This window comes from Lethenteron reissneri, chromosome 52 (assembly GCF_015708825.2).
Source record: "Lethenteron reissneri isolate LAM-NWPU_2019-01 chromosome 52, ASM1570882v1, whole genome shotgun sequence".
NCBI classification, from domain to species: Eukaryota; Metazoa; Chordata; class Hyperoartia; order Petromyzontiformes; family Petromyzontidae; genus Lethenteron; species Lethenteron reissneri.
The window spans coordinates 663,080-686,304 of NC_083830.1; the positions used below are offsets into that span (position 1 = coordinate 663,080).

The 23,225-nt window shown below is 46.5% G+C and overlaps 1 protein-coding gene across 1 annotated transcript; it reads right to left on the reverse strand.

The window, feature by feature from the left end:
- Nucleotides 1-755: 755 nt before the first annotated feature.
- LOC133355940 (probable ATP-dependent RNA helicase DHX35) lies at nt 756-22,877 on the reverse strand. Its single transcript, XM_061573377.1, has 22 exons — nt 22,793-22,877; nt 20,611-20,738; nt 20,082-20,174; nt 19,419-19,496; nt 18,907-19,011; nt 17,533-17,594; nt 17,297-17,366; nt 16,343-16,402; nt 15,673-15,785; nt 15,220-15,316; nt 14,016-14,183; nt 13,310-13,520; nt 12,187-12,311; nt 11,950-12,004; nt 10,803-10,898; nt 9,632-9,726; nt 8,680-8,757; nt 7,811-7,940; nt 6,125-6,206; nt 5,103-5,174; nt 4,505-4,616; nt 756-3,508 (listed from the first exon to the last, which is right to left on the reverse strand). The coding sequence occupies exons 1-22, from the start codon at nt 22,830-22,832 to the stop codon at nt 3,470-3,472; spliced, it is 2,109 nt and encodes a 702-aa protein (XP_061429361.1). The 5' UTR covers nt 22,833-22,877; the 3' UTR covers nt 756-3,469.
- Between the last annotated feature and the right edge of the window lie 348 nt (nt 22,878-23,225).

Here is a 23,225-nt window from a genome sequence, read left to right on the forward strand (position 1 = left end):
CGTGGATTTTTCTCCGGGTCCTCCGGTTTTTCCCCTCCACATTCAGAAATGTGCGTTTAAGAATATTTTGCTTGCGATAAATGTCCACATAAGCTACTTCTATTTAAAGCGTTCGTGACTGCAGGGATTCATATTCTTGGTTCTTTCGGTAAAATCACGTAGAAGAGAAATAATAAAACAATTACATTCTCACGTTTCGATTGCAACACAAGCAATGATCATCAGGTGTGAAAACCACAGCAAGAACATTTTCTTGCTGTGGTTTTCACAAGAAAATGTTCTTGCTGTGGTTTTCACACCTGATGATGATTGTGTTGCAATCGAAACGTGAGAATTTATTTTTATTATTTTATTATTTCCCTTCTACATGACTTTACCGCAATAACCAAGAATATAAGCTACTTCGTTGAGCTATTTGTGGCAATGTCGCTTCTGAAGAATAGCTATATAGCTCAGTGGGACTTTCCTGATAAAATAGTTTAATGGTTAAGAAATGTATTTATTGTATTGGGTAAGCCGACAGTGTCTTCGGGGAGATCTTATAACGAGGGGGTGCCCGCACCTGAACTAGAATCTGTGTTATAATCGCGGAGCACTGTTTGCAAAAGTGCTTTGCCCAGACAATTATCATGCTCACGCCATCGTATCCCTAAATATATTTTTTTCCGAGGAGACACACGCATGTAGGAAGGTGTCACATAATCCACGCATATGCATAAAAAAAACTTGATTTATTTATACACAGTTCAAAGTCTGAAATGAGCAATTTTAGATTTTCAGGGTGAATTTGAATATCCTGATGCAGCAGTTTGATGCTGGAACTGCTGGATTCAACATCTTCCAGGAGCACAGCGATTCAACATCAAGCAAGGCATCGACACCATCCTCATCCACCACAGTGAAGGAAGAGAGCACGGAGGAAAAACGTAGAAGAAAACTCCAACCTGAATATTAAAAGTGGAAATCACAGTATTGGGCCCAGACATTGGCTCAATAAAAAATAAATATAAAAATGAATAAATGACAGTACACACACATGTCTACTCGGTCTTGAACACGGTCTTATTTTACTAAGACGGATGCTCTCCGCTTAACCATCCCACTGCCTCCCGGCTGTCAGGTGCTTCAGGTGGACACGTCTCTGAAGCCTCTGAAGGAACCGGAGGGCACGGGGGTCACGTGCTGCTGCTGCTGCGGGGAGCAGGCGAGCCCTCGTCTGCACACGCGCCCAGCGCTTGCCGCACGCCTCGTGTGGTCACGCAAAACGTGCTAGGGTCTTGGCGGATCCAAGGGTGGGGAAACGGGGGTGATGTATGTACGTATGTTTAACTTCTATCATATTGTACGGGATAGCCTCCCCCTTAAGACCCCACAATTAGATTTTTATATTTACCACAAGCAACACATTCCATGTTTTGTTAACGTGCGGCTTGAAATATCGCCAATGCCGTCTCACCCCTTGGGACGTTTCGAGTATTTGGCTGCTATAAATTTCCACATACAGTAAAACCTTGGATTGCGAGTAACTTGGTCTGCGAGTGTTTTGAAAGACAAGCAAATTTTTACAATAAATATTAATTTGATGAACGAGCGAAGTCTTGCCATACGAGTAGTACGTGTATACGCTTTGTCTGCCAAGCATCACGTGATCACAACTGATATACGAGTGCTTTGATATACGAGTGCTTTGGATGCTCGCAATCCAAGGTTTTACCGTAAGCCACTTCGTTGAGCTTCTGATAAAGAGCTATACAGCTCATTGGGCCTTACCTGGTGAAATAAAAAGTTTAGTTTCAACTTACTGTGGTGCACCCAAATATACTAGTGGGTGGACAAGTGGGTTTAATTTACAAAATGTGTTCCCTGAGATAAACTCAGCCTTAATTTAGTCTCTGTACCTATACTGGGTCTGCCCTAGGTCGACTCAGCCTTAAAATAGTATGAATCTATACTCTCGCATAATTATTATAACTCGTAACCATACTACTATCCCTACCACTACCCCTAAACTATTCCGAAAACTTGAACCTAACATTAAGGTTACACTAAATACGAAAACAAATGTGTGCTGACATCATAAGCAGGTACCCTTCATCTAGGAGTGGACCAATCATGGCTGCTGAGAGGGTCGATTCATGTTTTACATTACCACAATTTTTTCTAAATCTTAAGTTTAATGAGTTAGTGCAACAAAACATGGCACACTATTCGTACTATACACTGCAAGCAGTATTTACACAACACTTACAATTTTTGTACAAAAATATGTTTTAAATGTATCTTTAAATAACTTGGGGGGGGGGGGGATTTCTTCAACGTGTTTGTAATCTGTCCCTTATAGTATTATGCATGTGGGAGCAAACCTGAGGAAACCCCCTCATAAGAGGGGATAACACTGAAGCTGGTTGTTACAGCAGTGCGTCGCATATCCGACTCACTGGCGAGAGAGGCATAGGTAGATCGTTGAAAATGTTGTTTAAGTAAACATGCATATAAAATGGCGACTCCACGTACACATCTGGCACTGGATGCGGTCGGTTAATTGGTCCAGGTGGATATATGACATTGTAGAGGAAGCCCTCTATTTACGTGGCGGATGCATCCCTGGGAAGCACGGCATTTGACGGACAGCGTACATCGAAAACTATTTAACCACCGACTTTAATGATATAAATTTAGGACACGTCCCAGGGGGTAATATTTGGGTGAAAGTTTGCACAATGCCACAAAAGATAACAAAAGATGGCCAAAACGATAGTACACAAGTTTAAATATATACGGTAATACAAAGTCCTCACCAGAGATGGCGCGAGAGATTGTATTTAGAGAGGGTGGTACAGTGTACAGTATGTTGTAAACGAAGAGGCTTTAGCGCCCACTAGGGGGCACCATGGCATAGCGCGTATTGACGCACACCACCCAACCTCCCGCGTTCTTTTCTTTAAAAAATTTCAAAACGGAGTGAATCAATTAATTTAAAATCCCATTATGTTCCCTAATTCGTTGGCTATGTTACAGCGAAACAACGTAGAAATAGGAGCAACGTAGAGAGAGGGCTCACTGAACTGTGTGTCGCGTCTATTTGATGTAATCACATCCCACAGGTTACCATCCCACCATCTCCCGGCACGCACGATGGCTCCGTCTCTGCACGATCCACCGACCCCCACCCACTTAAATTTCGATTTAAAGCTTTCGTGACTGCAGGGATTCATCTTCTTGGTTCTTTCGGTAAAGTCACGTAGAAGGGAAGTAATAAAATAATAAAAATAAAACATAATAAACGGCTGCTTGCGTTGTGGTCGAAACGTTGTGAGAATTATTTTATTATGTTTATTATTTTATTACTTCCCTTCTATGTGACTTTACCGAAAGAACCAAGATGATGGACCCCCACCCACTTCCGAGTCGCTGGCTCACAGGACTCGCCGTGGCTACCGCCGGGCTCGCTGTACTGTGCGAGACGCCGCTACGATGGTCGCGACCGCTTGGATGCTTGAGAAAAATCCTGCGTGCGATACACAGGCAGCAGAGAATGGCGGACCTCAACCAGAGTACATACACAGAACGCACAACCCTGCGCCGTCATTGTCAGCAACGAATGAAGGTTTATCTCAAGTCGTCGCTGTATAGTTCACGGTTCTGCGATGCAACAACCCACCGAGCACCGACACACAAGCCGATGTCATTGCTCCATCTCTTTGGTGGGCACTCTCTCCTGTTCGTTCCATATCCTTGGGCTGCCAGTATTCTAGACCATCGGCCATCGTCCCTTCTAGCGACATTTCCTGCCCCAGCTCACTTTTAACAGTTTTAATGACCTCTTTTAATAACTGGCGTATAAATGTTGCGTGTACGAACATCACGCTCCTGGTTCATATAAAGTTAACTCTTGAAATATCTGGGGTAATGGGAGGAGGCGTGACCCGATAAAACACAAATGTGGAAAATAAAAAGAACATTCAAATTCGGCTATACGAACTTATGTATTCTAAACTTGCGGAGAATGCAGGTGATAACGTATAATTACTTTTACAATGGTTTACTTAGCAAAGCGTCACCGAGTACCATAACTATTCTTCATGAGAGTTCTGCAAAGCTTTCACAGTAGTGCGCGATGATCATGATGTATATTCCCAATTTAATAATTTGTGGGTAACTTTTCATTTTGACAAATATGGCCCCTGACGCAGGCACGCAACGGCCTCCCCTTGCAAATGACGTCACGGGATCTTGAATGTCAACTGTGAAGTAGACTGAGTGTATTGTTACAGTGAATAAACCCGTAGTGATAATCAGCGTGGTCGTCCTAAACCGTGAACCCTTGCGTGGAGCAGCGAACGCACGAATGCTAGGCTATGTCACCGCCCGTTGGATGACTCATCATTATCTTTGACTAAAATAACAACAAAAATCACCCTTTTGGCATTTATTTTCGTCACTAATTTCACGAACCAAATGAAGCGGTGAGCGTCACGAGAGCGACGCGGTGACAAAGCCTCACCGTGCTCTGCTGGAAGAAGTGCGGAGCAAGTTCCGTGAGCCAGGCCGGCTCCACCGCCGTCACGTCCCTCATGAAGAAGCGAGATGTCTGCACCACCTCGTTAAACACCACCCTGACACGCGCGCGCACACACACACACGCATAGAGAGACCCTCATTTAGGATTAAACATTGGAGGGGGCTGCTGTGGTGCAATGGCTAACACACTGCACTAGCAATAGAGAGATTGCTGGTTTGACCTCGCACGGCAGCTGAAACAAATGGGATATCTTAAATGCCCCTGGCCTCTGTCTACCCAGCAGTACAAATGGGTACACCACCAGCTCTGACAAGTAAAAACATCTTTACTCTCATATGAAGAACAGGTGGGAAAGTCCTGCCATTTACTGTGAGCCAGCGGTGGACTGAAAGGAATCTCAGAAGTAACTCTGTGACCTCCGCTTCAGTGGGCCATTCTCTAACAGATGGTTTTCATTGCTCTGTGAGGGACACGAATGGATACTTGGTCCCATCACGTGATGGCGAGAGCATAATCGGGGTTACAATTTTATGAAAAATCACAGGTTTATGAAGAATGAAAGACGTTGCGTTATCATTACCACTGCGGTGGCTTCTCGGCATAGAGCATGGAGGTCGGGTGGATGTGGAGCTCAAAGTCGTCGCGTACCGTCCTGTTTAACAAAGAGAAAAATCCAAGTCAACGTACATCCTATGCCATTACAGGATTCACCCGCTATAAATTGTTGCACTACGCGTTGTTTCCCATAAACGTTGATGAATTATGGAAAATATTTATTCATAAGTTTAAGTGCTGTTGATATGTGCCTATTAAGGCCGGCAATGTGCACAAAGAGTGGTGGGGGGGTGGCAGTATTGGACTTGGTGGCCGTACCAAGTCCAGTGGCCTTTGCTGATGTTAATACACACCACCAAACCACGTACTTATTACGGCTGAGTCGACATAGGGGAGACTCAGAACTGGTTCGGATGTCACTCACACCACTGATGTGGGCCACGGCACAGAACCAAACTTAGGTCGTTGGGTTTATAGCAACCACGCGACTACGCCCCCACGACACACCCACTCATGTCTACACACGTAAACCCCTGAGAAAAAAACAAATAGCAGGGATCCAATCTCAGGTGCTCAACAGCACCAGCAGAGTGTCTCTGCCCATGGCCATTGTGAGTTCTCTTAGAGAAGCAGGTAGAGACCCCTCTTAGTCCAGCACCTGAGCAGTGCTGGCTTCGTGTGGGACATGGCAATTGCAAGTCCCCTGAACCCCACAGCCAACTTTGCTTCTCCTAAGCCAAACATTCCATGATTGCGTGGTGTGTCTCCACGAGCTTCCGTTCCGTGCCTCTTCTCTCGTCACATCCACCCGTCCTCGCGTCTCGTTCCAACCCATCCTCCCATCTCCACCTCGGTCTCCCACTACTCCTTCTGCGTTGCACCTTTAGCATCTCCATATGGTAATCTTCACATTGTACCATCTTTGTCTCTTCTCAACACAAACCATCAAAGTCTCACTTCCTTAACTTTCACAATAATCTCAGTACCCCTGCTAAAGCTCTAACGACGACCACCCCATCGTATTAGAATGCATGGAGAACACCGCACCTGTAGGCTCCACTGTGGTGTAGTTTGGCGGCATTGGCGAAGAACCCGGACACAATGCATCTCCGCACAGGGTCTGCGTCTCCTGCTCAGGCACACAGAGCGGGAAGACCAGATACACAAAACACACCGGCTACAGGGACGATCTTGTGCCAGAGTGCATCGCTTAGGGTTTGAAAGATTAAAATGCTTCTTGACGAAATTTTTTTGAGAAATCTGTTCCACAGCCCACACTGTGTGAATATTAATTTCTGGGCCTAAAATTTCCCTATTTTTTTATTTATTACTTAACCATTTTTTATTGAATTCAACAGTGTTGCTACGTTGTTTTTTCATTTCACAATAACTTACACACAAATAATTCAATAATGTTGTATTGCCTTAATTTAGCTTATTAAAGCATGAACAATAAAAAAAATATTCACATTTACATGCAACAATCACTCTTTGCAGGACATATAAATGGTGTGTCCCTTGTGTAGATACAGGCCCATTCAGATAAGTTTTATGACTTCCACCTACCAAGACCATTCTCCGGCACAAGGTGGTAAACCCTGCTTGTTGTGAGAGTTCCGAAAGAACATTTTTACTGGTAGGAACCTCCTGGTTACACCAGCCCACAGGGGATTATTGTGTCCGTCCGTCGTGCAGGGAGGGGCTAGGTGGGGAGGGTGGGGAGGGGCTGGGTGGGGAGGGTGGGGCTGGGTGGGGAGGGGAGGGTGGGGAGGGTGGGGAGGGAGGGGAGGGGCTGGGTGGGGAGGGTGGGGCTGGGTGGGGAAGGGCTGGTCACCCCGTGGTGCCCTTATAAAACTCAACGTTTAACCTACTCACGCCGGCTTGTGCCCGCCCTCACAGTCGGGCATATTTGCGGAATACACCACGCCGCCGTTGACCCTGGCCATTGACCGAGCAACCCAACGTTCCTACCAGCTCCCTCCACAGGAAGTGTTTAATCTTAAAAAAATGACATCGATAGCAAACGTGGAATGCCCATGTGCACATACCACCCTCTCTCAACCCATCGATGGAAGAGGGCCCCCCCACACAGTTTGGGTCGTTGAGGTCAGCCATACTTCGCCACGCTTCTCAATGCACTTCGGTGGAAATAGCCAACTTAGGATCAGTTGTACAAACTATAAAAACTATATTTTTTTATTCTACCAGGTAAGACCCAGTGCTATATAGCTCTTTTTTAGAAGCGTCCTGGCCATCACAAATGATAGTTTAACGAAGTGGCTTATTACGTGGACATTTATTGCAGCCAAATACTCTTTAAACACACATTTTCCAAATGTGCAGGGTAAATATTCTTAGGTTTTTTCAGTAAAGTTACGTAGGTAAAAAATTAAAATTAATAAAAGTAAAATAAAAATAAAATAAAAATCACGACGTTTCGGAGGCAACACAAGCCTCCGTCTTCAGGTGGAACCGTCACAGCACGATAGCTGTATCGAAACAACCTAAGAATATGAATCCTTGCAGTCACGAAAGCTTCAAATCTAGTGGAGGGTAAAACCAGAGGACCCGGAAAAAAATCCACATGACCACGGGGACAGCATGCAAACTCCAAAAATACAGTCAGTTCAGATATCACTCGTCAATGAGGTCAAGCTCAAGTTACCGGATTCATCGTGCAGTGTGCCAACCACTGTCCCACCGCTCCCCTGGCCTAGGGAGGAAGAAACGTACCGTTGCTGGAGTTGCTGGGGATGTGGAACCTTCGAAGAAGCTTCCGAAGCTGCTCCTGCAGGATTCCAGCCCGCACTAGCCCCTTGTAGTTGAGGAAGTGTTGCTGGCACCAGGCAGAACTCTTGTTGTGCTGAGTTCCATACAAAAATTAACCCGTAAAAACAAAGTTTTTCACTATAAATCCTTTATATGCGTGTTCAATGGGCCACAACCCAGCCCACATTGGTCTTTGAAACGGGCGGCTAGAGTCCTCTCGTCCTCTGGCTTGAGATGGCTGCCACCTATGGGTCAGATGATTGCCTGCCACCATTAAGCAATTGGTAATTAAATATAATGTTTTTTTTTTTTACCTAAAAAGTGTAAAATTTTGGAAAAAAAATTTCACGAAAAGAAATTGTCACGCACAACGAGTCTGTGTGCAAAATGTCAGCTCGATTGGATCACGGGAAGTGGGTTAAAAAACGACCGAAAGATTTGCACGGTCGTAAGCGCGCAAGCAAGCAAGCAAGTGAACTTAATATAAAGGATTTAAAAATGGGAATGTTTGTCGAGAGGTCACCTCGACCAACCATCGCCACTGATGCCAACGCATATCTTCCCACGCTTCCTTACACTTTCTGGATTGTCTCTCATTGTTTATCACTACGGTCGACACGTGACCTCGAAATGTGCAAGGTGATTTATTACACATTCCTAAAGCAGAGACCAATTTCTCTACAATTTTCCATTTGTTTCAACTCTAAAGGGGGTCTCTAACCTTCCACCCCCCCCCCCCCCCACTCAAAACGCCCCCATTAAACGCAGAACACTGTACATCGGCCTACGATATTTGGAGGACAAATTTAAAATAGCAGCAGTCAAGAGCTCACCTTCACGAATGCCTCAAACACGTTCAGCATCGTCATGTGATCGCCCTCTTCCACGGCAAACTTACGCTGCTGACGAGCCTGCACGCAACACACCGCAGTCACGGTGGGCAGGGTTGATGGATCACACAGAGATAATCGTGTGCTGCAAGACTCGCAAGCTGCACGGCTGCAAGATTGGCGCAAGAAACAAGCATGTTGACCTATGCGTAGTTTCTTTTTTTGGGTCATCCTCTCTTACAGCTGGGTTTTCTCCGGGCACTGCTTTCGTCCCACACGCATATGAATAAGCAGCAAATGAAATGGCCAAAAATCCCCCAAAAATGCTCAAGAAAGACAGTGTTCACACTCAGTTGCTCCTCCGTAAACACCTATAATGATCGAAGTATAAGACGGCTTTGGCCTACGATCAAATAACTTGGAATGCACCCGGCCTCATCACATCTCGGAAGATAAGCAGGTACGAAGCCTGCCTCGTGTTAAAATTGCTGACCACCATTTCACAGCAGGCTGCCGTAATTGGAATCAGGGCTGTGCTATGTGGTGCATGGACTCAGGTGCTGTACGTATACAAGATCCCTTGACGACGATCGATGATGAGGAACTTCTTCTTGGTTCTTTCGGTAAAGTCACGTAGAATGGAAATAATAAAATAATAAAAATAAAACATAATAAAATAATTCTCACGACGTTTCGGCCACAACGCAAGCAGCCGTCCTCAGGTGGAGAACAGGTCTGTCGAGAAGGTCTGTCGAGAAGACAGACCTGTTCTCCACCTGAGGACGGCTGCTTGCGTTGTGGCCGAAACGTCGTGAGAATTATTTTATTATGTGTTATTTTTATTATTTTATTATTTCCATTCTACGTGACTTTACCGAAAGAACCAAGAAGATGAATCCCTGCAGTCACGAAAGCTTTAAATTGAGATGAGGAACTTGTGTGTTGTTTTGCTTACGGCCTTTATCTTCTGGTTGGGCGGAGAAAGGAACACGTTCTGAATCTGCATCATGGCGGCGATGGTGATAATCTCTTTTGAGCAACCAAAGGTTCCTGTGAGTAACAAAAACAAATCCCAAAACACATTAAAACAGTATTTTAAATAAACCCGTAAAATGTCATCACCATTGTTGAGAAACAACGATTTTGAACACTGCTCAGTGGTCACAACACTGAGCCTGGGACCACTGCGATCCTGGGGTTGAATCTGGATACCCGTGCTCGATGAAGCTTGGTTCTCAGGTGCATTGAGTTCATGGACTCAATTTAGTCACCAACGATTACACACTAAATCTCCCCATCATAATAAACTTGATGTGCCACTTTAAATCAGCATATTCCATTTCTGCCAAGTTAGGGATGTTTGCTCGATTGACATGAACAACCACAGTAGGTCGTGAAAGTGATGTCCCTCCTGTAGACAGAGGCCTACTGAAGTGACTTATAGCTCTATAAGCCCTTCTTCTGGGGTGGTTCTCGGACACAGCATGGTGAACTGCTCACCGCGAGAGGTCCAAAAAGACATTTGTGATACTACAATTACTACTATAATAGCCCAGAAATGTGTGTAACGCGCGTGACGTCACTCCACATGCCGCACCCCCACCCCCCCCCGTCATTAATAATAAACAATCATGAGCGGGTGGATTTTTACACTCACGCGGAATAAGGTCGAGCGGAAAGATATTTTTTTTCGCAAAGTCGCTTCAAACATGACGTTTCTTTACAGAAAGTGACGGACAAAAATAAATATACGCAGCACAGTGCTACATACGTACGAGACGTCACTGCAAAAGAGCCCCCCCCACCCTCCGTTATTACGTCATTGCTATAAAAAGCAAGAAAAAATTATCGCAAATTCGCTTTAAATTTGACGTTTTTTTATTTAAAGTTACTAAAATAAATAACTCTACGCAGACGTTCCTTTACGTAAATATTACAGCTTCCGTCCTGGGATGGGCAAAAGGCTAGTTGTAACATAAACGACAACTGATAAGAGGGGGCAGAAGCCAAACGAATAAGTGTGCTTCAAAATATTGTGAATTTTACATCAGGGCTGATTAGGTACTTGGCTGAGGGCATCAGTGGGACGATTACAAACTTGAAAAAAATAAAAACAGACTCTGTACCTGATTCCAGCAGCATCTTGGCATACATGGGTCCCATCGGGAACTCAGCCATGCGCACTCCTAGAGGCTCCGTCAGCTGACACTGCTCATCAAGGCCTGCGTGTGCACAAGAGGGGGGAGTGGCGGCGCAGCGGTTCAGTGCGCTGCGCTACAAACTCGGCGACCCCGAGTTCGATTCCCGCTCACGACCAACACCAGCGATAATTATTCTGAACCGATCCTGGGCCTCCCCTAGGTCGACTCAGCCTCAAAGGAGTACCTGGTGCGGTGTGTAAACATCGCTGCTGGAGAGACAAAGGCAGCCAGGCGTGGTGCTTGCCACCTACCCCCTGGTGTGCCATGCCACTTGCCCCAACAGTCTGTTAAGGCTACACAGGGGATCTTTGTCTTTGTTGTGTATTTGTGCATTTCCACAAAGAGGAAAGAGCAGTGCCTTAGCGGTTAGTTCATGGTGCCACAATCCTGGACATCCCGAGTTTGTTTCCCAGCCTTGCACATCATCATTGGCGCTAGCCAAACATGTCCTGTACATCGTCAACAATGACTCAACCATTCTCGAGTAGCTGGCACCGTGTGTGAACATCACCACTGAAGAGGCAAAGGCGGCCGTGCATTACACTGGCCAGCCTTAATATGCGCTCGCTAACATCACCCATCCCGCATGCTCTATACAGCAGCTAAACAAGTGGAGTCTTCCTGTGCATAAGCAACCCTAGGTCAACGAAGGCTACTTCCTCATTAAACTTACTGATCAACTAAACAATTGTTTATTTTACCAGGTAAGGCCCACTGAGCTGTACAGCTCTTTTTCAGAAGCGACTTGGCCACAAATGATAGCTCAACGAAGTGGCTAACCGCATGGAAATTGAAAACAGCCAAATACTCCAAGCGCAACGTTGATTCTAACATGACGACGAGGGCGCGTCTCTGCACGTGACAACAACCACTGCTGGCTTCTCACACAGCAGGCTCCGTTGACTTTGCAGGGATGATGGGCGACAGCCCCGTGCAGTGGCGGAAGTGACCGAGGCGTGCGTTAACATGCGGCCCCTCCAAAGGTATTTTAACATCCTATCTGGCCCTCAGTAATGACTCGGGGGTCACCCACCCCCCTGCTTTAAATGCACGGGAATTCAAGCGCACGCACCTCCCAAAGCGTAGAGTAGCTCCACGGCTTGCACCATGGACTCAGCTGGAGGCGGCTGTGGAGAGAGAGAAAAAACACGGGCAAGGGTCGCGTGAATTTACAAACTGGATGACAAACGCAACTTTACATAAAAAATGTTTTGTTTACAACGAAGGAGCTTAGTTCCTGGCTCGGCTCCGATGTGCCCGCGGGAAAATAAAAGTGTAACGCCGCACGAGCGAGCACGGTGAGCCTCACCGAGAGGAAGGAGAAACGCAGGACGTTGTCGATGCCGAGCGCCTTGAGCTGCAGAATGACGGGCGCCATGTCGCTCCGCCGCATCTCGGGCTCCGTCGCCTCGGGCAGCTTCGCGAACTCCGACTCTGTGTCAGCGCACGACCGTCGGCACACTCAGCGGCAGAGCGGGGTGGGCAAGCGCAGCCACCGCCAACCGTGTGGGACCCACAGGTAACTTGGAAGGGATCGTTGAGTTTAGCTCTGTGATATGTGCTACCGTGGGGCGTTTTCTAACATACAAAGGGATGCATTGCTCTGCGAGAGATCCAGACGGATTCTTTGTCACATGGCATGGCACGGAGAGCACAATCGGCATCAAAACTAGGATTACATTTCTAAACCGACACTGCAACCGATACTGTGTGCTGTGAGCGGGCACGGCGCACGCGTGAGTGGTGTGTCTAGAATCACGCCCGACCGCCCTTGCCTCCCGAGTGCTGCTGTTCATTTAAGGCTGAGTCATCCTAGGAGAGGTACAGGACCAGTTCAGATAATGACGATTGATGTTAGATGTTATCCGTGGCCGGGAATCGAACTTGAGGCCCTCAGGTTTGTAGTGCGGTGCCCTAACCACTAGACTCCCACTCTTCACATTCACGACCAGGTTGCTGGTGCAGGTGCAGTTCGACCTGCCTTAAAACAAGGACCTGATGCGGTGTGAACATACGCACTTTCGAGACAAAGGTCGCCTGGCGTTGTGCCGGCCACAGCGAGCCCGAATACACCGTGCCAGCCTTCACGAGTGCTCGCCAACAACACTCGCCTCATCGACACAACACCTAACACAGGACAGCTTGCACCAGAGGTCGCAAACGGGTTTTGATTCCTTACCCGTACCCGTACCCGGCCGCACCAGGGTCGCAAATGGGTACCCGTACCCGTACCGTTCCCTACCCGTACCCTACCCGAAATGAGTGACAAACGGCTACTCACCAGTGACTCACGGCCAACCCGTACCCGGCCGCACCAGGCTCGCAAACGGCTACCCGTACCCGTACCCAGCCGGGTACGGGTAGCCGGGTATCGGGTAGGGTACGGGTATCGGGTACCCGGTTGCGACCTCTGGCTTGCACGCTCACCGTACCTGGATAGAGACGGTAACACTTCCCCGGGCGGCTCCGCCCGGCCCGGCCGGCACGCTGCTGTGCCGACGCCCGCGATGCCGGCGTCACGAGCAGCGCGTCGACGGCACGGCGAGGGTCGTAGGCGCGCAGCTTCACAAAGCCACAGTCCACCACGAACGCGATGCCCGGCACCGTCACCGAGGTCTCCGCCACATTGGTTGCCACCACCACCTGTCCGGAGGTGCGGTTTGTTACAAACAAAATGGGGGATAATGTTCAGTACATGTTCAACATGAACGTCATAGGAACGGAATCGGAAGAAAAAACTTATTATATTCATGTACAGGTAGTCCCCGACTTACGAAGGTCCGACTTACGATATTTGGATCTTACGATGGCGATAGCGATACGACAAAATTGAAAAATATTTTGCATTTCGCGCGGCAGGCAAACGCAGCAGCGTACGAGGTACGATACTGTATGTTGGGACGCTGCCGGGATGTACTGTACGCATATAGTTTATACAGTACGGTACTGTAAATTGCTCTGTTTTGCTAAATTATCACCATTCTTTAAGACTCCTGGGGAGGCTAGGCCATTTTGGACTTACGATATTTTAGACTTACGATGGGGTCGTCGTAACACATCTCCATCGTAAGTCGGGGACTACCTGTACTTCATCGGAACGGGAAAGGGTCAATCATCCGCACGTTTTCAGACTCTGACCTTGCGACAGCTGCGGCCGACACGCTCAAACACCTTCATCTGGTCAACGTAAGGCAGCCCGGCGTACATGGGCAGGGCGCGCACGTGCTTGTGCAGGCTGCCCTTGGTGCGAGCCGCCGCCGCACGCACCTCCTCCACCACGGCCGACACGACGTTCTCCACCTCCTCCTGCACGGGCGCAGCGGCGGGCAGGCGAACGAGCGATCCGGCGGGCGAACATGCAGGTGGTGGGCGGGTGAATGAGCAAGTGGGCAAGTTTCAAGTTTAATTTACTAGGTACAAGCCCTGTGAGCCATTCGGCTCTTGAATCGGGTGCAACCACAACAAACAAAAAAACTAAAACATGAACAAGAAAACATCTTAAAGTGACTATGTGCAAGCAGAAAATCCAAGAAAAGACAGCAAAATATTGCAGAAAAAAACACCGTACACCAACGCTGTGTGCAAAAATCCCAGTGGGATGCAAGTCAAACAACAACAACCACAAGACAACTTAGATTAAGACCATCAGTCTAACTCTGTACTACAACAAACAAACATGGCCAAACCGAAAAACTTTTCAAAAATCACCAAAATAAAGCCATAAAAGCAATGAAACAGTGACCATAGGAACTGTGACCGAATTTTCACAATAAACGACGTAAACAACATGTAATACCAAACTCTGCAGCCATAGCTGGCTGCATGAGTCACTCCACAACAGCAGGAGCATCAGTCGGAGTGTCAACATTTTTCAATGCACCTTTAAGATCAGCACACTAAATCAAAACACAGATCATACTTTGCAGCGATCATCCGGAGTCAATGGAGCGGGGGCAAGCAGGTGGGTGAAATGAGCGGATGAATGAGTTGACGAGTTAGCTGAGCGGGCGAACAAGTGGGTGAGGTGCTTAGATGGGTGACCATCATGCACAGCAGATGCTGCAGGGCTGCATACTGAGCAGCAGAGGGCAGTGTAACATCATCTACTGTTTGTAATTATACGCTCCTGTTCTATGGTCTGTGCCTTCGCCAAATGACTGGCATGGTGAATTATGATTAAATGAACCCCATGACCGGCACGGCAAGGGGAGGCTCTCATCCAGCTGTGGATTGACAAAGGGCTGTGCAGGTAGAAAATACTGTGGTTCAGCCTCTGCTGAATTTGTACTCGATGTGGCAACGGAAGCTGTTGTAGGATGCTGAAGAATGTCGCGGACGGTACCTGTCCGGTCAGGAAGGCCAGGATGTCTCCGTCCGCTGCATCGTTGTGAATTTTCATGATTGTCTCTACCGTGGTCTTCACATAGTCTGGCACAGGACTTGAACACACACAATACCGACAATGAAAATAAAACTCATGACATCAATATGTAGCATCTGGCATTTGTGCTTCGCTATGCTGGATTACATGCATTCGCCACCACCGCCCAGCTCTCAATAACATGTAATCCACTAAGCAGCATTAAGACACAAATGCACGGGAAAACGACGATGGTTATAAAACACTGAATTGACATAGTTGGGAACGTAGGTACTTGCAACCGCCAGTCACCCTGGTCTGCTGAAGTGTGACAAGTGGATTGGACTCACGAGTTCTGCCCGTGAACCTTTGTCACTCCACGTGGCCACCAAGTGCACCTAGCCTGGCACAAGCGAGTATGGTCGAGGAAGTTACCTGTGCGTGTAGAAAATCTCCACGGGGTAGGTGCGTCCCTCCACGGTTAGGATGGCGCTTGTGTCCTTGTTGGGGTCCGATGTGTCATTGTGGTTGAAGAACTTCTGGAATTTCTAGATTACAAGTGAAAAAATATATAAAGGTGCAGCCCTGCAATTACTTGCTCATGTCACCGGTGGCGGAAGGGCCTCCACTAGAGGGACCGTACAGTGGCTGGTACACAAAGTCGTGAAAAGTCCTTTGTGTTCCCAGCGTTGGTTTGGTCAGGGTTAATTTAGTCAGAATTTCAGTCTTTTAGTCTTAATCTACCAAAACTTGCAGAATTTGTGTCAACTCTTCATCTGTGTACTTTATTTAGTCATTAAAAAAAATGCCAACTAAATTAAATCCACAGACTAAAACTGAACGTAATATTCCACAGGTTTCCGTCAACTAGACTACGATTAAAAAACGAACAGGCCGACTAACTTAACGCACGGATTGACAAATCAGCAGCCGCTCACTACTTTTAGTCTGAGTTGACCTGTAAGCAGAATGGCAACGATGCAGCCTGGCTCAGTATAACCGTAGCCCTGAGAACCAACGCCACCTGCTCATCACATGCAACAGCACGGCATAGATACTGGAATTTTAAAACCACGCTAGCATCAAGCACACAATCAACTCATACCTCTGCATCAAGAGTAGCAGATGCGACAATGATCCTCAGCTCTTCTCTCTTCTTCTGTATCTGCAAAGAATAAAAATGAAAAGCACTTAAGGTGAACTGCGATTAACATTTTGAAATAAAAACAAGAATTACGACAGGAATAGAGTGAAATCTTGATTTGAAGCTTTCGTGACTGCAGGAATCCATACTCTTTGGCTCTTTCGGTAAAGTCACGTAGGTAGAAAAAAAAATAGATCACGACATTTCGATCGCCACACAAGCAATCACCTGAAGACGATTGCTTGTATGGCGATCGAAACGTCGTGATCCATTATTTTTTCTACCTATGCAACTTTACCGAAAGAACCATAGGAATAGAGTGCTTTTGGAATATCGATTTGATCATCAATGTGCCCGAATAAGAAAGGTGGTTTTCAATCGGTACGTATTATCCACTGTTACACAGATCAGAATCAATGACACTAGACTGAAAAGTACTCCAGGACACATGAGAGAAATGCATTCTCGAAATTTACAGTGAAAGACAGGGGAACACGATAATCAGGAAACAAACACAATCTGAGAAATCGCATTGACTGTTAACAAAATCAGGGGGCTTAGGCGGGATACGTCGCTCGATGGGATGATGGCCGATGAAAGAAAAAAACACAAGTGATGAAACGGCAGCCCAAGGAGAAAACAAGGGCAAGAGAGAGCGAGAAGATCAGCTCAAGAGCGCGACACATTGTGGCACCGCAGGACCATGAGGTTCGCTGATGGCATGGGCAGCTCTTCATTCAGCAGTGAAAAGACAATGGCTGATCACGACAATGTATTTACACATAGAGTACATTAAATATGAAGGCACAAAGTAAATGGAGTACAGCCATTCCATTAGACCGAGGTTACTGTCAATCTTAACTCATTATAGTGATGTTAAAGCTTTCCTTTTTTAAATAAAGTCAATTGTTTTACCTTTCTTAGCAGGCCAAGAGCGATATCGGTGTACAGAGTCCGTTCATGGGCTTCATCCAGTATAATAACGCTGTCGGCAGAAAAAAAAATAGAACTCATTGAACCGTCGCACAAAGCTAACCGACAACCATACCAGGAGCCATACCGCATTCGACACATTCGTTACGGTAGGATAAGTTGCAGTAGTGTCACCAAACCTCAGCATGACGGACTGTGTTGCAGTTAAGTGGAGTCACCTGTACTTCTTCAGCAGTGGATCAGCCATCATTTCCCTCACCAGCATGCCGTCCGTCAAAAACTGTCCGCAAACACCGAAACATCACACACTTTGGCATTCATGCAGATGAATACCCAGTGAACGTTTCATATGTTCAGTAGTTCAGAGGCAGTGGAGGGAATGGTACTGGTAGGAACCTCCTGGTTATACCAGCCCACAGGAGATTATTGTGTCCGTCCGTCATGCAGGGAGGGGCTGGGTGGGGAGGGGCTGGGTGGGGAGGGGAGGGTGGGGAGGGGCTGGGTGGGGAGAGTGGGGCTGGGTGGGGGGTGGGAGGGGTGGGGCTGGGTAGGGAGGGGCTGGTCACCCCGTGGTGCCCTTATAAAACTCAACGTTTAACCTACTCACGCCGGCTTGTGCCCGCCCTCACAGTCGGGCATATTTGCGGAATACACCACGCCGCCGTTGACCCTGGCCATTGACCGAGCAACCCAACGTTCCTACCAGCTCCCTCCGCAGGAATGTGTTTATAACCTCATAATGAACAGTTGGTTTTACCACCAGAGGTAGTACCAACAAGTGGGGCAGTGCGCCCATCTAAATAATGTGGCCATATGCACCGTGTCCGCATATTATGGATTATTTTTTGGGGGTGGGGGGGTGAGGGATCATAGAAAAAAAGTTGGGGAAAAAAAAAAAATCGCACTGCAAACTGCATGCAAAGCAATGCTGACTTGTTGCTCACTGCAACTCCATGCTGCGCAGAAAAGTCACGTGCCAGCTCGTCCTAATTGAGTAGAACTTGACCTCCCAGAAGACCGTGGGGCCCAACGGGTTATATATATAAAAAACTTTTATTTTCTATGTGGAGAGACCGGTATACGAAGGAAACATTGCCTGCCGATGTAGTTTTTTTTGTAGTTTAGTAGTGTACTGTACAGTAACTAACATTGGTTAAGTGATGGGTTTTTTATATTTTTTATGCATTTTTAGCACACTATAAAAAGCAAGAAAGAACACTATAAGCTAAAAAAAAATTACAAAATTTGGTCATTATAGATATAATGGGGTAAAAAAAACCTTTAACATGGTACTCCACCGTAGTTATGCCAGTATTTGGAGGACACATTGTGATCACGATATAAGTAGTTAATGTGTTCAACGTAGTCTTATTGGAAATAAGACCACTTTTAATAATACCAGGACACTTCACCCTTAAATTAGCCCGGTGTTTGGAGGACACACCGTAATAACTTCACAAGTTGTAAATGGGCTAAATTTGTACTTCATTGAAATAACAGATATACTGGGTCACTCTACCCCTGAATTGTCCTGGTATTTCGAGGACAGCGATCGATGGGAGCTGGGACCGATCAACGATCTAGGCCGCAACCTTTATGCGAGTGGCTTGAGGGTCACTGCAGTCGTCAAAGCGAATGCAGTAGCCGACCTCGTGACCCAGCAACGCGCCTCTCTCCTCGGCAACTCGCGCTGCGACCTGGCCACATCATCCAAGGTGGATGGAGGCAGACACGTATATACAGACACACACACACAAAGCAGTGAGTACATGGATGACACACTGAAGCAGTTTGGATCACAAGGACAAAGTGTGGCGTGTTATGGAAACAAGGGACGGGACAGGAGGGAGATCCAATGCTGTCGACGTCCAGTTTGGGGATGACACATGATGATGATTTACAAGAGTGGCACACTGACATGCTCATCAAAAAGTGTTTGTTGCGTGTCAACAAAAACCAATATGAATCAACTTTTTTTGCAAAATAGGTGACATTTTTGCCAATGGCCTTCTTACACATAGCAGAAGAATGGCCGTGGATGAATGTGCCGAGTATTGGAAACTACTCGAAGCAAAGACAGACAACGAGCGGTGTGCGTTTTCACCGTGGTCGCTGCGACCCTCCGTGGTTGCGTGATGGCCACGACGTGTCCCTCCGCTGTCCAGCCGGCTTCTGCCAGGTACTGCGCAAGACGACGCAATTAAGACACGACAGAACACCGCTTTGGCATATGCACCTCGTTCTCCCTCTCCAATTAGAAACATATTAACTTGTCGGTGCAAAACAAGTTGCCACCGATACTTGTTCGAAAAATGACAAGGTTATTATTTTCCACCATGTTTGCCATTTATTCACTAAAAAGTAGCTGAAAAGGTTATTTCACTAATAAATGCAGCAGGATTTATAAATATACAACCCTTTGTCATTCCACTGCTTGACAAAGGTCTCTCCACACCTTGGTGATCATGCTGGTCATCGTGAGTTCGTGAAGGGGATGCCACAGACCAGTTCAAAATATCACTTATCAATGACATCAGGCTGTGTGTATCCAGCAACTGACCTCAAGTGGCCAAGTTTATGGTGCAGCGTACTAACCATCACACCACATCTGATGAGATTTAAAAACATATACATTTCTCACAGTTTACCCCACCACATTGAGCACAAATCTACAGGAAAGGCACAATAATAAAGTATAGTGAACCACTGATTATGCTATGTATATCAAACTTTAAGTCACTTCCACAGCTCCAACACCCATGCGTACCTGGGGAATTTGTGTGCTTTTACCGCATCCAGTCTCACCCACAATCACAACAGTGCGGTATTTCTCCACCAGGTAAAGGATATGATTCCTGTGCTGAACAATACATTGCACAAGGAAAAACAAATCAATAACTGAAAAAAAACCCGTAAATCTAGTTAAATCATATTCTGGGCACATATATAATCATTTCACAATGCACTTGGCATACGAGGCAGGAGATGCATGGCATGAGAATGCAGATGCACGGAATCGGAGGAAGGAGATGCCTTGAAGGATGTGTGTGAAGTCGAGATGGGAGCTGCATGGTTTGAGAGGAATATATGTGCAGTCAGAGGTGAGATGCCTGAAGAGGTGAGACATGAGTGGACAGGAAGGAGGTCTGAAGTCAGATACGTGTATGACCTGCCATATATGTTAAGGCAGGTAATACACTGAATTTAAAGCAACAATCCTGACACCTCAAAATTCTTTGATAGCAACTATTAACGTTGGCAAGGCGCCATGAGGATTTGTCGTGCACTGCAAGTACCATGAATATGGGCAAACGCTGTCGCTGCTGCTGGATGGAAAGGGAGGTGTGAGGGTTGTACACAAATGCCGTGGAGGCCTCTTCCCCCGCAGTAGCTCGCTCCTCCCCAACTCCAGGCGCCTCCGTCCCTACCACATGAACAACGTGCAATGTTCATCTGTATGAAACATTCTCCATAGTCTAGCCTCACATTATCATCGTCAGCAGCAGCAGCAGCAGCCACGGGCACTCCACTGCTCCATGAAGGCTAAGCCGTCACGATGTCACATGGTTCTTGCAATGGAACAGCAACTGCACAAGAGCTGATTTTATTACATACATTACATACTCTCGGCCATGTGGTGTGGGAAATATACTGTAACCTAGAGAGATTCGTACAAACAGCGACACTGCTCCACACACACATCAGTCACAAGAAACTTGGGGATAAATTGTTACGAATGGCATTTTCTGTCAGGTCAGCCCATCTCTCTCCACATGTCACCTTTGGGATTCTTGGGATACAAGTGTTATCACCAGAGGCCCAAAGAGCCAGACTAAAACACCTTTACTCTTTGGGGTTTTTTTTTACCTACGTGACTTTACCGAAAAAAATAAAGAGTATGGACCCTTGCAGTCACCAAAACTTCAAATCTAAAATTAAAACACCTTTAATCAGATGCCAACTTCAGGCCCCATGGTGAAAAGTGGTCTCCAACTCTTATTATCCACTTCCTGTCCTCTGTATGTGCTGTGAAGGGCCCCTGCCCCAAACTTCACCGTATATATATTAATGTAAGTGTTATTTACGAACGCGTTACATTTTTTACGTGTGCCTGTGCATCACTGCCAACGCAGCATCATAAACTAATTTAACATTTTAGGCACCTTTGTGATTCTCGGGGCTCAGTGTAAATACCAAGGCTCAAGAGCCAGAGGGGCTGTGGTGGCGCACGCCTTTAATCCAGCACTGTGCGAGGGTTGGTGAAAACTCCCTTCCCGTGGGCATAAGGGTGCCATAAACCCTGGCTTCCAGGGCGGTAGTACAGCAAATGTGGACTCCACCTGTTCCTTCTGTATGGGACGGTCCTCCGGTTTTCCCTCTACATTTAGAATCAGCTTACGTTCAGAGTATTTGGATGTTATAAATGTCCACGTGATACGCCACTTCACTGGGCTACTATCATTTGTGGCCCGGTCGTTTCTGAAAAAAAGCTACATTGCTGTGGGGCTCATAGCAGTCAACCCATACGGCTTACAAGTATTCTTGCACAGGGAAATTGAGTTTGCACGTCCATACGGCGTACAGCCGTTTCAATACGGGCTTTGTAGGGTGAACTGAGATTTATCAGGGCATGGGGTGACCCATAAGGTCTGAATTGGTCTGTAATAAGCTGGGCACTGACAAGGGGTTGACAGGTATGTGGGGGCCTTACCTGGTAAAATAAAATGTAAAGTCACGTAGAAGGGAAATAATTAAATTAAATATATAAAACAATAAAATTGTATTATTGTTGTGAGATTTTTATTTTTTATATTTTTATTCTTTTATTATTTCCCTTCTTCGTTACTTTACCGAAAGAACCGAGAATATGAATCCCTGCAGTCACGAAGGCTTTAAATAAAAAAAAATGTTAAATATTACCTCCTGGCTCGCCAGGGTTTTCTGTGGGTGCTCCGGTTTCTTACCACATGTATAATTGGCTGAAAACATCTTAATATGTGAACGACAATATATTTGATTCCGAAAATAATTATAAATTATATATATTATTAAATGCTCCACTGAGATTCTTGGGTTTCGTTTGAATGATCACGCCTCAAACACCACACTCAGGGACGCTTGCAATTTCAATGGTCCGATATTCACACAAACACGCTTCGAGCAGAAAAGTATAAGAGCTACATAGTTACTTTATAAGACTGGCATTAAATGAATACGAGAGTAAGCACCAGGACTAAGTGCCCCATCCACATCCCACCGAGCCTCTCGCGATATTCCAACCGAGGAAGATGCGCCTCTCCCGGCCAAGAATCTAGGAAAGACCGTTGTTAACAAGGCCTCAACAACAATTCCGTGCATACAGCAACAGTTGCTATTTTTTTTTTATGACATTGCACAAGCGAGGGATGACTATAAGAGAAAGGTAAAATGCGGCGAGCGAGCGAGCGAGTGAAGGACGAGGTGAAATATATCCCGCACCTGGCTTCCAGAATTTGGGAACCACTCGTGTGGCCGCCATGACGGTCAGACGCGTGCGGGCGGCGTTGACCAATCGGCGCGCAGCACCGCGATGACGTCATGGCGGGAAAGTTACGGGATAAATAATAAATATTTATTGCGCAACTTTTATTCTAACTTTACCGAACCCTCTAACGTTGATCCCCCTGTTCGTTTCAGAATCGTCGCCGTTGATTGTTCGAAGATTTGTATTTTTGTTGCAATGTGTGCTGTGACGTGACCGGCGGGGAGTGGCACGACGGGGATTCGATTTCATAGCGCGCATTGACACAAACGCAACCCCCTCCCCTCCCCCCCTGAGGACCGCATTACCACGAGTTGAGAAAAAAATGTTAAAATGTTGCGTTTGCAAATGTAACATTTGACATTTTAAAAACTCAAAAAATACGACGGT

What these genes read in the sequence shown, in the direction of transcription:
- LOC133355940 (XM_061573377.1), bottom strand. Translation starts at nt 22,832, where the DNA reads ATGGCGGCCACACGAGTGGTTCCCAAATTCTGGAAGCCAG. An exon ending in TCCCAAATTCTGGAAGCCAG is followed by an intron (nt 20,739 to 22,792) that starts GTGCGGGATATA and finishes TTCATGTGGTAG; the next exon opens with GGACGGAGGCGCCTGGAGTT. An exon ending in CAAGATGCTGCTGGAATCAG is followed by an intron (nt 9,727 to 10,802) that starts GTACAGAGTCTG and finishes TGTTACTCACAG; the next exon opens with GAACCTTTGGTTGCTCAAAA.